General features: G+C 47.4%; 1 protein-coding gene across 1 annotated transcript in view; it reads right to left on the bottom strand.

Annotated features, from left to right (window-relative positions):
• Positions 1-429: 429 nt before the first annotated feature.
• Positions 430-15325, bottom strand: part of Stx8 (syntaxin 8) — a 265408-nt gene continuing 250512 nt past the window's right edge. Inside the window, exon 9 of the mRNA XM_005399386.2 lies at positions 430-609. Coding sequence (XP_005399443.1) covers positions 542-609 — 68 coding nt within the window. The 3' untranslated portion in view covers positions 430-541. The remainder of the gene's footprint in view (positions 610-15325) is intronic.

Below are 15325 nucleotides of genomic sequence, written 5' to 3'. Positions count from 1 at the left end.
AGGGATGAAGGTGGTTCCCAAATGCAGTCCAGAAATACTTCTGAGCAGTAGCAGCTGGCATGACTAGGCATGCTGGACCCCAGGGGGTGCCCTGGCAGGGTGGCTGGCAGGACGGCAGTTAGGCACTCAGATGTGGATCTGCTCGGCCTCCTCTGCATGGCCTCAGCTACTCCACTATCGGGGTACATTGGCCCCACAACAATCACTCATTTTCCACACGAGCACCCAAGGAGACCAGACCTCAAGGGTACAACTGCCTCCCGGTGCCCAGCACACTGGGGTGGCTGCAATCCACTGGCACCCACGGGGGGCAGTGGTGACTTGAGGGGCCTCTGGCTAGCACCAAAAGGACCAAGGTAGAGACCAGAAGGGCCACACTGGGCCAGTGTTCTAGGCCTGCATCTCTAGTGAAGCAGTGTACGTCAAGAGTTCAGAGCTTTGGAAGAGTTTATTGAGAGCAGGTTTTGTGTACCAAAAAGATGCTGGGCTTCTATCCGGCACGGCACGGTAGGTGTCACAGCAGGCGGTCCCCTTAATGCTATTAGTTGGTTGGCCAGACTGCAATGACCACAATAGCCACGAGCAGCAATAAAATCACCATTATCATCCCTGAAAGACAGAAGCAGAACATGCCTCTTTTAGGGATCAGACCGGAACGGCAACACACATTTTATCAAGTACCTGCCAAGAGGGAAGCAGACACCAGCTCTGGCTTTGCGGGCTGGTGGGTGCAGAACACAGGGCTCCAGGGAACCCCGAAGCAGCCCTGCCCCGGTCCAGCACTGTGCCATTGCTCTGGACTGCAAGACTGAGATGCTGGTGGGAGTGGTGAGCAGGTAGGTGCACGGAAGCTCCAGCTCCAGCCATGCAGACACAGAGGCACAGATCCTTGATACGAAGTTTGTATCCACATTGGACATGGGCCTCACTGAACACAGTTCTTCACTCACTGAGCTCACTGCCTGCCACATTCACTGACCCAGTGTTTAAGATTGTGTGCTCACCACACACAGGTAGAGCAGGAGACCAGTGTGGCCTAACACAGACAGGGCAGGGCCACTACAGACTAAGCATCCAAGCTGGATGTGGTGGTGCTGGCCTGTAATCTCAGTGTTCTAGGAGGCTGAGGCAGAAGGATCACAAATTTGAGCCCAGCTTGGGCAACTTAGTAAGACCCTATGTCAAAAATAATAAAAAAATAAAAGGCTGGGCATGGAGCTCAGTGCAAAGACCCTGGGTTCAAACCTCAGAAACACACACACACACACAAACACACACACACACACACACACACACACACACACACACACACACACAGAATAAATATCTAGAAAAGCTTGTTCACCCAAGACTGCCCTGGCCATCAACGCCCAGGGCGGGGAAGAGAGCAGATGAGGAAAGGGACATGAAAAGTATCAGGGGAAACCAAGCACACAGGGTCATAAGGAGTTTGGCCAACAGGGCGGCTTGTAGAAAACTGAGGAGCTGAGGCGGTCAGGATCCCAAGAGTCCAACTCCTTACTGTGGCCCAAGATGCCACAGGTTTTAGGCCGGTCACCAGCATGAGCCATCCTCTGGGTAACCTCTGGCTACCTCTGGTTATTTACATTGGAATTATTAAAATTAAAAAAAGCTGAAATTCTGTATTTCAGTTGTTCAACTGTTGCACACAGCCAGTGGCTGCTGTGTTGGACATATATATATATATATATTGTCCCTAAGACTACAAGTTTTGATATGATATGATTTCATTGTCATTTCTCAATTCTAAGTATTTTAAAATGTTCAGCAATGATTTCTTTCTTGGCCCAATCATTACTTAGAAGTACATTTTAAAATTTCCACTTATACTAAAACATTTTTTCCTAAATAAAAGAAAACACCAGTTCCAGAAGAGATAGAATGACTATTTAAATTCTTTTAAAAACTGAAGGAGTGCGGGGCATGGAGGTACACATCTGTAACCCCAGCATTCGGGAGCCTAACGCAGAAGGACTGCTGTGAGTTCGAAGCCAGCTTCAGTTACATAGTGAGTTCAAGGGCAGCCTAGACTACATAGCAAGAACCTGTCTAAAAAAAAAAAAAAATAAAAATAAATTCAGAGATAATGCATATAATATACTGTGATGTGAAAACATCTAATTTTGATTGGTGAAAAATGTAGTAACGATAATACTTCTGTTGGTTTGCTGCCTACATTTGAAGTTGAAGGAAATACTAAATCTCAACAAGACATTCACGAAAGAAGAATGCAATTTGTTTTTCCATTCAAAACATGCTTATCAAAATGTATGTATTTTAAATTGGGAGATAGCCTAAGTTTTAAACCCAGCTCACGTAAGTGCAGCTTGCCCGTGGTTTTAAATATTGAGAAAGGAATGAAAATATATGGTAGGCTTCCTTGCCATCTCCCTGTCACAGTGGGTGAGTTTTCCTAATATGGCCTCTTTCTTGGGGATCCTATCTTGTGAGAGTCCCTCCTCTCCAGGACCTAGGGCTTCTTTTTCTCCCCCGTTTTCATGCAGCATAGAACAAAGCTTCCACAACAGGGCTCTGCAAACTGTAGTGCATGGATCAATTCTGTCTGTGGTCTGTTTTTGCACAACCTATGAGCTAAGAATAGTTTTTATATTTTTAAAGAGTTGTCATAAAAGTAAGAGGCGGAGGAGATACGATGTGCCATCTGTGGTCTGTAAAAACTAAGCCATTTATCATCTGGCCCCTTATAGAAGTTTGCTGACCCCTGCTGTGTGTCACCATGACTGATAATGACCCAGCTGCAGCATCAGTTCATTCCCTTAGGTTCTGGTTTTCAATGCTTTCATTTCTTTCATCTAGGGATTTCCTTCCTTCCTTGTGAAGTAGGTTATGCACTAATATCGCGGTGCGGGGTGTAATATTTTAGCTAGCATTTACTTCAAGACGCTCACAATGAGATAGGGTATGTGCATGAATTATTTTAGTCCAACTTCTAGCCAGAACCAGAAAAACACATCTTTTCATTCACTTCTATCTCCAGAAAAACCTTCAGGTTGACCAAAAGCTCCGCGGGGACGGGAGCCACAGTCTGTCGATCTGCTATGTGTATGATGTGTGGTTGAGAACTTGCTCCTGGCTGGGGTGAAAAGATTGTAGTGTTGTGTCAGGAGCAGAAGCAGGGGTCAGGTGGCGCGCAGAGCAAGGGGACTAATTGGGGGGCCTAGGTTCACTCTTTGACAGGGGGGAGCGGACTGAGGAAATAAGGGAGACCAGCAGCCGAGTTTGGGGACAAGGCGTGACCAGCGGGTGGGGCGCAGGTGCGCTCACAGTAGGCGAGCACTTGAGGCAGGAATTTCCTTGTGCACCCCAGCTTGCTAGTGAAGCTGTGATGGCCCAGGGCTGAAACCCATTCAAGTGACCCTCACCTTTCAAACACGGGTGATAATGACCATAGCTAACCAGGAGATCAGAGCGAAGGAATAAACAGTAATGGCTGGGGAAGACCCGATCATCCACCTGGTTTAGTTTACACATATGAAGCCTGAAACACGGGAAGAGGCCGTGAGGTATGTGAGGATGGCTCCCCCGACTCAGACTTGGACCGCTGCAGGGCTGTGCTTCTGTGCTCTTTGCAGCCCAGACCCCAGCCATCTTTTTTGATGGAAACTGGATCAGGTTACCTCCTTGCCTCAAGCCCCTGATGACTTAAACAGATCAGACACTATGGCGGCCTAGAAGGCTCATGTGATCTGGTGCTGCTGCTCCCGCAGCCACTTTCTGTGCCTGTGCTCTAGCCACTGGGCCTCCTGCACTCTCCAACATGCCGTGTTCCTGAATTGCCCATAGGCTTTGACACATGCTGTCCTGTCTGTCCAGAGTTCTCCATGTCTTGGCCCAGCCAGTCCCCAAATCTTGGCTAACTCTTTCTTGACCTCTAATCAACAGTACCGCTTTGCCCCTGTGTCCCCATGGTAACTGTCACCAAAATCACTCAGCATCTGGCTCTTGTGTGTCTCTTCTCCCCTGGTGCAGGGACTGTGCCTTCTTGTTCAGCACCACATCCTGGTCTGTAGCGCAGAGCTGGCACACAACAGAGGTCCCAGGTACACATCATAAATGAATCGATACATCGAGTATTTGAAAGGGACAAAAAGAGACAATGTCCAAACAGTGGTCGTGCAACCAACAAATCCTGCAGAGAGACACTAAGACGGAGAAAGCTCCTAGGCTCTGGATACCATTTTGTTTTGTTTTGTTTTGTTTTTTGAGGCAGGGTCTTGCTGTATAGTTCAGGCAGCCCCTGAACTAACTATATAGCCCAGGCTGGCCTGAAACTTGCAGCAATCCTCCTGCCTCAGCCTCCTCAGTGCTAGGATTACAAGTATGCGCCACCACGCCTAGCTTGGACAACTTTAATAGGACAGTTTTAGCAGAAAGGTGGGTGGACCTATTGGACTTTTTAATACAGGAATGTCTGTGTGTGTGTGTGTGTGTGTTTTCAGGGCCTAGTGTATGCTCAGCAAGTGCCCTACAACAGAGCCACACCCCTAGCCCCAGTAATGCCTTTTAAAGCTGATCTGTCTGTCACTGAAACTGTGAATTAGACAAATTATGCCTCCGTGAGGGGGTACACACTACCCAGGAGGAATGAAAACACAATTCACTCTTGACACCTTAGATGGTGGCTGATAATGTGATAAACTAGGTCCTTGCCTGAAGATGAAAAGGGAAGCTTTAAGAGCAATGACAAATGACGTTTTTACACCTTAAACCTTCTCAGAGCAAACACAGGTTCTTGGGGGTTTGCACAGGCTTAGGTAGACTGGTGTGTACTGAGGGTCAGCCGAGGAAGTCATTTCAAGATGGCAAGTGACAGTGATAAGCAGAAGCCAACTGCAGCCTTTGTGCTGCAGAGAAGGTGTTTACAGACCTTATCGCTGCGATCCTTTCTTGTGAAGAAGCAGAAGTGGCTCTCTTGGAATGTGAGCACAGGTCTGGCACCTTCCTGAATGGGGTCTCTTTCCTCTGGAGGATGTTTTGGGAAGAGTAACTAGGACCTCTGCAAGGCCCCACGGAATATTCCAGGATGCCTGGTTTTGTGCTACAGGCTATGATGTTTTGCTCACCACAATAAATCACTCTCCTTTCTGCTTCAATCTTGAGGAAGTGGATGCTCTGGAAGTGGACTGTCCTGCCTACGGCCCTGAGCCGGTCAGGGAATGAGCCAGAATGGGAACGCAGGTGGCTCCGGCGGGTGGCCACGCTCCTGACCTTTCCCGCACCAGTGGAGCCAGGCCTGGGGTCCTGAGCCCTCACAGAGCATGGCGCTTATCAGGCAGAGAGACCTAGACTCTTTGGGGCTCAAAAAGTGGGATAGAGTTTCTTCTCTTTTCATCCTCTTCCCTTTTCTCCCTCGTCTACTTTTTTATGTTGGAAAATTAAACATACACAAAAGTAGATAGAAGAGCATATGCAACTGCGATGAACCCATCCCTCTGTGCTTTAACAAAGATCAATTCCCGGTCGCTCTGGTTTTATCTGTGTCCTCACCTGTACCAGTCTCCAGTGTGGCACTTAGAAGGACATCCCAGGCATGTTTTATGCATAGGCATTTTAGTCAGTGTCACTGAAAGGTACACTACCATGTGAAAGAAGCACCCCCCCACCCCCCACGAGCACAGAGAGCTGAAACTTCGAAAAGGCAGAGCCAGTCCAAAGCCTCCAACCCACTGGATGGAGGACACTGGTTCCAGCCTTCAGGATTGCAGAAGGGGCCTGACAGTCCGGGAAGAATGGGGAAGAATCCAAGCTGTACTGAGTCACGTGTGAAAGACAGAACTTCGTTCTTTTGCCTCTGAGTAGTGCTCAAGCCTCAGGAGGTCTCGTCATCCCTCCCCCAGCTAAGGAAATGTTTGACATTTCAGAACAAGAAAGACAGTTGAACTTCTGGGAACCTGCCAACTTCTAAACAATGACTGCTCTCTGCCCCTGACCCCCGAGTAGAACACCTGGCGAGCCTCTGGACCGCGGGATCCCTTCCTCCACACTTTACTCAGCTTCTTCCCGGGCACTGCCGGCACCTGGTGGGGCAGATGTCCACCGCCAGTACTCAAGAGCCCCTTTCAGGGGCAGACATGGGTGCCAGGGTTACAGGAGTGGAAAAAAATGTCCATTTCCTTTGGTCAGTTTACCAGATGAGTATTACTCAACCACTTACAATATTTACAAGTCCAGCTCATGGCAATTAAAAAAAGATGTAAGAAAACAAACTCCTTTTCAAACTAGGAAAGGACATTAAACACAGTCTCTCAGGAACAGGACTGTGTTTCCTGAAGATTGTTCATCTAGATTAATGGTCCCTACTTTTTTTTCCAGTGAAATACTGGAAACCAGCAAGTGACAGCATAGGTAACAGCTCTCGGTGCACCCCGAGCCTGGAGGACAGGAAGGGAGAGGAGAGTCGAGTCTATCTTTCCTTGGGGGATCAGAGGATGTGTCTTGTGTTGGCCCCTTCTACCCTGTAGCTGTAGGCTTCTGGAAAGGCAATGTGACAAGAGGGAGAACGGCAGGGGGTGGTGAGAGTCAGGAGGAGACCTGGGGAACCCTTATCTGGAAGTCTTTTTATCTTCTTTTGTCACAAGGAAAGCCACTCTGGCTGCCCATCACTTTTGGTTGCTCTGAACCAAAATACATATTCTTGGCTGCCTCGTACTTCACACTGGAGGAGCCAGGGCCCCCAAGCCGGCCTGGGTAATAAGCCTTAAAGGTGAACAGTGCACTTTTACGAACAGGTCCTGCAGTGGGCTGGCCTTTCCCTTCAGTGGTGCTGCCAGTAGGTGACATTTGCTTATGTATTAGCCAGTGGGTTCTCGCTGATTAAACACGGATTTTTTACAGCAGACTCCTGAGCTGAGGTAGAGAATAAACAGCACAAGAGACAAAATGGGAATATTTGTTTTCAAAAGTTCATGTAAATGTTCCCTTTAATCCTATTACTGGGCAAATAAGCTAAGAAAAGAGTAAAGGTGTAGAGAAGGTGAGGCTATTGGCATTTTGGGGGACTTTCAGGGAACTGACGCCACCCCGGAGCTCTCTGTCCAGACCTGCCTGCTCTAGAGCTGTGCTGGGTCTGCTCAGCAGCCTGTGATGAGGACACCAACGGACCTAGCAGCCTAGCAGGACCAGGGAACCAGACACTGGGGGTGGAGAGGGGCATCCACCTGCTCCTGATCTTGTCCCTCTCGAATCTACCTCGTGGTTCTACATGTTCATTTCCTGGGAATAACGCTTTCATTAGAACACTGTGCAAAGCTTTCTCTGGTTTTCTGAGTCTGGCTGTGTACTTAGTGTGGCTCCCATACCATCCCTCCAACCTTTCCTTTCTGTTTTGTGGGGCAACCTTCCTTTGCAACTCCGGGGCATTGCCCTTCATCTCCTCTGTGGCCTCCACACTCTGCGGGCTCCCTCTGTGTGTAACCTCTTCTTGTCCGCGGAGCGCTCCACGAATGCGGCCTTGGTACTCAGCTCAGACTCCATGTCCTCCTTAACAGCTGCTCAGGCCTGCATCGCCTGTCTCTGAGGAGCACTGACGTGAGTGCTCTGGCTCATACAGGACTGTCCTGCACTTTTCAGTTCTTCCGCTGTTAATAGTTCGTTACACCGCAAGATCTCCCAAAACAGGGGTTGTGCTGTCCGATGTGGTGGAGGGACACTGGTTTTACGGTTAAGGACGCTGAGCTTCAAATCTGCCACTTACTAACTATGACATGCTGGAAAAGTTTCTTAACTCTGAATTTGGTTGCATTTCTTAAAAAAAAACCTGAAAATTACCAACCTCATAGCTTGTGAGGATTTGATAAGGCAAACTACCTAACATTTCAAGACCACAACTGGGTCTTCATAAATGGCTATGGGGAAGTAATGGTCCCTTTTGTTCTGCACCTACCTAAGAACTGTGACTTATACATATAGTGCCCTATATATAGGGCAGATACTCTGTGGATGTCCTAGGACGAGCTGGTCTCTCAGTGTAAGGAGAGAAACAGCATGTCATTCATTCCAAAACAGGAGGAAGAAGAACAAAAACAGATGGACACCTGGGTGGCATTTGCTGCAGAAACGGAGCACCCAATTCCAGCCGGGCTCAGTGGTGGTGACGGGCGTCCAGGAAAGGTTGGAAGTTCAGAGTGGAATATCTGGCAGCATCCGTTTCGGTTATTAGCTACAGGAAGGGCAGCTGTGTCGGGGTGAAGTTCTGGCTGGACCCAAAAGGCAAGCAGAGCACAGCCAAGTGGATGCCAGGTGAGAGAAACTGTGAAAAACCGAAATGTAAAAGCCTTTGAGGAAGCAGAGGTCAGAGCCAGGGCGCAGGCGGAGGACAAGGTCATGGCCAAGAGAAGGAGAACGTTAACGCAAACCAAAGAGAGGACCCAATGCTATAGCACATTCTCCTCTGTGGAGGAGGGGCAGAGAGGGACCAGGGGCTGGGAAGCCCAGGGAGCCTGATGCAAAGGCGAGTAGAAAATAGTCATCAACACCACCATCATCATCATCATCACGACAAGAACAGCAGCAGCAGTGATGGCGATGACGATGCTGAGACTGACAATAGCAGTATAATAAAAACAGAAGTCACAAAATAAAGAGTACTGTTATACCTGTAAATACATGTGCTCAGAGAGCTTTGCCGTACCCCAACCCCATGTTATTCTCATTATAAGGCAATGAGGCCAATAGGGCAATAATCTCCCCCAACTTAACAGGTAAGAAAATGCAGGCTCAGAGGCCAAGCAGGAGGGAAGAGTAAGAAACCATGCCACAGTCCCCTAAGGGAGCCCCAGGAAGGCAGCAACAGCAGGCCTTGCTTTGGGCAAATGGCCACATTCCCTGACAGGGAGCATCGTGAAGCTGGGCTGGACTCAGGAACTGGGAGGTGGGGACGGGAGCCGGGAACCTGGGCAGGCCACAGGAGCCCTAAGGGTGAAGGTGACAAGCTGCGGACTGGGATACACAAGTGACAGCGTGACTCCAAACACACTCTACAAGGCAAAAGCAAAAGCAAAACAAAACAAAACAAGCTCAAAACACCTCCAAATAGGATCTGCCTGTGTTTTGTTTCTCACTGAAAATGGAGAAACACTGGAATTAAACAGATCTTCACTTTATCTCAGCTTTGTGTCATGCTGACTGAGTGTAATAAACAGTCCCTGCTTTCTGACAAGACCATGGTCTAGGAACACAGCACAGCGGGAAGAGGAAGGGCTTGCAGACCCTGGCCTGGCCCTCCTCAGTCGTCTGTGAGCAACTCACCCAACACCTCTGCACCCCAGTGCCACGAGATCACGCAAGACAACACATGCATTTCCCCACCTGCTGGGCACTGAGTGACACTGTGTAGGAGCCCAAGGCTTGGAACAGGGCTGGTGCTAACTGGTGCTGGCCTTCTTTTAAAGAGTATCAGCTTCCTGAAGAGAAGAACTGTGGTTTTTTTCTGAGGCGACTCTGGAGTGGCCAGGCTGGTGCTTACAAGTGTCAGGGCTGGATTTCAGCTGAGGTGACTTTGGGAGGACCGAGGTAACCCTGACCTCGTCACCTTACCCCACCCCACACTGGGAGAGGAGACACCTCTGGGTCCCGTGGTTGCAGCGCAGCGCCCCATGCAATGCTGACAAGATGAACAGATGCTCTGTGGAAATACAGAGAAGAGAAGGCAGCAGCTGGGGGAAGAGAGCGGTGGTGAGAGACATCTGGGGGCCAGAGGGAGCAAGAACACTCTCAGCAGGAAGTAGGAATCAGGGGAGGTGACCTGAAAGGAGTGGGGGTAGGGATGAGGGAAAAAAGGACTGGTCTCGAAACAGGAAATTAAAAGGAATTAAGCCTGTGAGAGTGGGGGCAGAGGAGCTGGACGGCAGCCTAGTGAGAAGCAGGCTCTGAGTCTGGGCTCCGGAATCCGGGGCATGAGCCCCTGGCCAGGCATCAGGTGGCTTCGGAGCAGCAGTTGCAGCCCCGGGCCACAGCCAGGCCAACACTTGGTCGGCAGAGACCCCTGTGTGGGTTCACCTCTCCAGCCAGGGCAAATCAGGTCACAACAAGGGCTGCTAACCAAAGGGCTGGGGTAGGATTTACTGAGACAGTCAGATGTACCCACACCAGAACACAACTCAACAGAAATATGTTACATGCCTATTATGTGTCAGGTCCAAGGGTACAGTGATGCACAGTTGGCTCTTTAGGATCTGTAGTCTCATGAACAAGACAGAAAATCCACGCCGTGTCTACCCATTCCTAAAACAAAAACCAAACCCCTGCAGACGATAACCATTCCCTAGAGGCAATAGGTAAAAACCTGGCCATTATTGTTGCTTCCTGCGCAGAAAGTGCTGAGTAGTTTCTAGGCCCCATCTGTGTTTTTCGAGTGTTATTCATTTCCCTTCTCCAAAATAAGTTCGGCTCAGCAATCACCACAATTCAACAGCAGAATTCAATTGTAAATAGATAATCCTTCATATCAGCAATCAAAAGCAGCTTATTAGAAGTTGTCAGGTCAATAATTCAATGCCAATTCTCTGGTGCATCAATATTTGCTAAGAAATATCCCCTCCTTGTGCTGTAAGTTACCCCTGGGAATGTGAATCTGTCTGGAGTCTGGCAGGAGTTCAAGTGTCTTGGAAAAAACAGTCAGGAACTCTGTTACGGATATCTTGTTTTGACAATTCCCTCTTGACTGAGTGTCAGAAGATTTCTGGATGGCTCCAGCCAGGCAGTCGATTCATGACTACAGACCCCTTCGTCTGGACTAGGCTACATCACCTGGCACCAATTAGGCACACCTGGCAAGGCGATGCAAGGGCGCTGCTGCTGAAGGTCTCACTCAGGTAGACAAAGGCAATGCAGCAAGGTGCAGCTCTGCCAACACATCAGATGCTCATCTGCCTGGTTTGTTACAAGCAAGTCATCTGACCAAGATGCACCAGCAGCTCCAAACCTTAGAACAACATGTCATAGGTACGGAGGGTGGCCATCTGTGTTCAACTAGGCCCTGCCTCTGCAAGGTGACAGTGATATGACACTCCACTGGAGGCCAACCAGGTCCTCTCCAGGAAGTTTGGATTTTGAACAGAGCACATTGGAGACCAGTCACAGCAGCGATAACTCTCAAGCCATAATGTCCACAAAGAGCCCAAAGGTCCCAGCACCTGCCTTCCTTAGACTTGCTTGTCTCTGTCATCCCTTAGACTCTTACAACTAACCCATCACCATTCAAATAAATTCACATTAAAAAAAAAAAAAAAAACTCAGTGAGCCAGTCATTTCCTCTTACTTATAACCAGGCTCTTTCAGTAAAGAGATCAGCAAGAATAGTTATTTGTCTCTACTCATTTGGAAAAATGTACAAGTAACATGAGAATAATTTTACTTTACTAACTCAGTCTTTCCTCTTCGTTTTTGTTTTGAGTAGCTAAAGGTGACCCTGAACACACAATCCTCCTGCCACAGCCTCCTGAGTGCCAGGATTACAGGCATGTGCCACCATGACTAGTCTCTGGCTTAGTCTTGAAAGGACAGTTCAGAGGCATTGCTCCTTGAAGCATGCGGTCTTAAGTTGCATCCCCTTACTCTGAATGACCCAATAGAAATAGCTGTCACTGTTAAAACAGGGCCTCCTCAGATACCAAACTCCTCTCTTTAACAGTCACGTCTTATCATTATTGTGCAAGTATTCTTTGACTAATACTACAGTATATAAGAGCTAAAATATATAAAAGATGGGCCCTTATTCTAGGACAAAAGTTCTTGGAGCAAATATCAGGGAGGAGAGCTCACCTTCTGTAAAGAAAGCTAACAACCAAGTAGGAGATGGGGCAAACTAGCTGCTTTGAGCCCTCCTGATGAGGAGCTCTCCTCATGCTGGGTACCAGTGTTAGAGGCTCACTGAATCTGTTTTAGGCAGGTTCCAGGCAAATGCATTAAGTTCCTGGTACCACAGAGCCTTTTTAAAAAAGACACAGTCTTATTATGTAGGCCAGGGTGGCTTCAAACTCACTATGTAACCCAGGGTGGCCTTGAATTCAAGAGGCTCAAGGCTCAGCCTCCCAAGCGCTGGAAGTACAGGTGTGTTTGACCATAGCATTTCTAGCAAGAGCCCCGTCCATCACCATTATGGGTGCTAGGCATTTAACATATACTTTATAAACATTATGTACATTACACATTGAACTGCTCAATCAATACTTAATTAACAAATGAAAGTCCTCCCTCCTGATATGGTTAGGAAAGCAAAAACAATACTGATATCCTCTGTATTCTCCATCTCTGGGGGTAGCTTTTGATTTATCAAATACTGATTTAGAATCTACAGCAATGAACAAATCAGACAAAAATTTTGCCCTCACTGAATTGGTGAAGATATGGGGGCAGAAGGCAAAGCAACATCGGTAGATAAGGTAATGTACTATATGATGCTAAGTGACATAAAGAAAAATAGTTTCTTTCTTTGTTATGGCTTGCATCTAGATATGCCCCCAAAGCCTTATGCACTCAGGGGTAGGGCTTTTTGGAGCTGGCTGGATCTAGGGTGTATGATACTGGGATTAGGGGTGTGTGTACTAAATTAGCATAGTTCAGGGTACGAATAATGGAAGCCCCACCCTGAGTGTGCAAGGCATCAATCACAGGCTTAGGGGCTGGGGATTTAGCTCAGGGGCAAAGTGCCTGCCTGGCAAGCGCAAGGTCCTGAGTTCTATTCCCGGTACCGGAAAAACAAAACAAAACAAAAAATCAATAGGCTTAGAGCCTGGATAGAATATAAAGGGAGAGAGGGATGGCAAGCCTTGCTGCTTGCTGCTTTGCTGTCTTCAGCCTGCCATGTACTGTTTCTTCTCTGTGATGCCCCTCTACCATGACCCCCAGCCTTGGAGCCTGCTGACTATGGACTGAAACCTTTACAAACTATGAGTCAAAATAAACCTTTCCTGCCCAACATGTGGGTGTTGAGACCATATTGTCTCAACAACGACAAAAGTAACTAAGGTACTCTTCCTAGCATGTATCTTAGGTGATGGCCCAAAGGCACGTGTCTCTTTCCCTCAGGTCTGAGGGGCACATGGGGGAGGGAGTGCTAACACTTTCCAGAAAGTGCTGTTCTACAGTGGGATTTGGAATAAGATTAGGGTACCTTCCTGCATGGCACAGGAAGCTGCCATCCTCAAATGTTAATCATATGTAAGCTCAGAAATAACACATTACAAAGGTTTGTTGGAATGAGGGGTGATGTAATGACAACGGGAAACAGAACGGAGACTTATTATGCAGCACAGAAAGGGAGAGCTGGCGAGGAAGAACTTGTCAATGGGCTCCAGCACTTTCCAGGACAGCAGCGCCTGGCAAATGAACTGCGTGGTACCTGAATGGTCTATGGGGGACATGGGTCTCCTATGAAGTGTGAAGGAATGTGCTGCTTCTAGGGTAGCGTTTATCCATCAAATAGTCTGTTTTGATTGTCCTACGCCCAAATGAAAACTATACTTCTTAAACTAATGGCTGTTGCCTTTATTAGGGGCCATTTCACTTCAGCACAGTGCCGGCAGAGAGCTGCAAACTGCTGGCCAACAGCTGGTTGCTGAAATCGAGAGAAGGCCAGGTTTTGGTAGAAGTAAAATGAAATAGGAGAAAGAAGATATCATCTAGAGTTGGGAAGAATTCAGGGAAATGCATTCCTAATAAATTGGGATTGCTAGCATCTCTAGTGATGCTTCAGGTGGAGCGTCATGCTGTCATCCTGGAGGCCATGTTTGCCCCCAACTAATTTCAGCATTCCCACAGTCTCCAAGGTAATGCAGAGTATATATAACTGAGGGCCCTGGTGGTGAGGGCAGAAGAAAGATGACTGTTTGGGGCTGTGGGAGAAAAGAAAAATAAGGGCTGCTGAGAGAACAGCCAGACATGGGCCTTTCGCTTTAAGAGCTGAGTCTTTTTCCAAATAACAAGAACATAAGTCATAATTACTCAGCATGGCTGTGAAAACCTGATCCCATCACTGAGGTAGAAAAATTGGCCCTACTATATTCAAAAGCTCACCTTAGTTTTCAAGTGGTCACCACCAACTGGTCTTAAACTCTGTGGTCCACTAGCTTCCAGCACTGCATCACTTTCCATGTATACAGCAAAATGACAGAGGAAGTCATTGTGTGAACAATGTGTGAACACAAAGCTCCCCTCTTTGGGAAGCTGAAGTTGTATCATGGGCTAAAAGGTCAAACTGCTTACATTCAAATCACAGATCTGTCCTGTAAGTAAGAGACAACCTTCTAAGACTAGAATTGAGCGAATAAGCCTTAGCTCAAGGTGGCCACGGAGAAGAGAGATGTGATGCTTAGTGCCAAACCTGGCACGTGGTACCCTAAGCTTTCCTACTACAGAGGTGGCCTCCATAATCACTGAACCTTGGCTAGAACACACTTTGATACTCCTCTGCCCACAACCACCCTCAGTTTCAACAGTGCCCTTGTCCTTCCCACTGCATGACACTGCAGCAAGGGAGGGACTTCTGAGAAGAACTGGCTGGGCTCCTGCCCTCGGGCCTGACCACTCACATATGGCCACCAGGCTCCTCTCCAACAACCTTCCCTGCTCACTCATCAGGAACCTACAGTGAAAATGCTTTTTTAAAAAACTTTTTTAATGAAAAAAATAAAACCAATGCTTATAACCAAATAAGAGAATAGAATAGTTACCACACTGTGTATTGTTATTTTCAAAGTAGTTGCTGACTACGAGACATATACCAAAAAGATTCTGACCAAAAAAAAAAAAAAAAAAAACAAAAAACCCACCCAGGTAACACACACTTTCTCTTCAACAAATGAAGAAAAACTACTAGTATAAATGAAACAAATGAGCACACATATTGAAATATTTCTAAAAGAATGGAGCGTGTAATTTGGGAGAAGTGTTTGAACTTCTCCCCACTTCCTACTTATCTCTTTTTATATATGGATATAGAGATAGAGATATCGATATGTATGGTTTCTTCTATTAAGACATCATGCGATATTTGAGCTTGTGTGTCTTATTTCATTTGACATCATGTTCTCAGGTTGCACACATTTACTTTACTTACAAATGCCTCAAGTTTATCTTTCCTTGAGGCAGCACAGCACGCCACTGTGTATCAATACTACACTTTCCTTACCCATCTGTTGATGGACATACACTGAGAGAAGACTTTGAAGTTTATATTCACACAAAGTTCTCCAACAGCCTGTATGTCTATATGAATACACAGACCTAAACTGAGTGTACATCCATGGACTGCAATTCACATTTGCTCTACTGCAAGGAAGACGTA

This window comes from Chinchilla lanigera, unplaced genomic scaffold (genome assembly GCF_000276665.1).
Source record: "Chinchilla lanigera isolate Chin_1 unplaced genomic scaffold, ChiLan1.0 scaffold00066, whole genome shotgun sequence".
Classification (NCBI taxonomy): Eukaryota; Metazoa; Chordata; class Mammalia; order Rodentia; family Chinchillidae; genus Chinchilla; species Chinchilla lanigera.
Note: the sequence above shows the minus strand (reverse complement) of the source record. Positions and strands in the feature narration are given on the sequence as shown.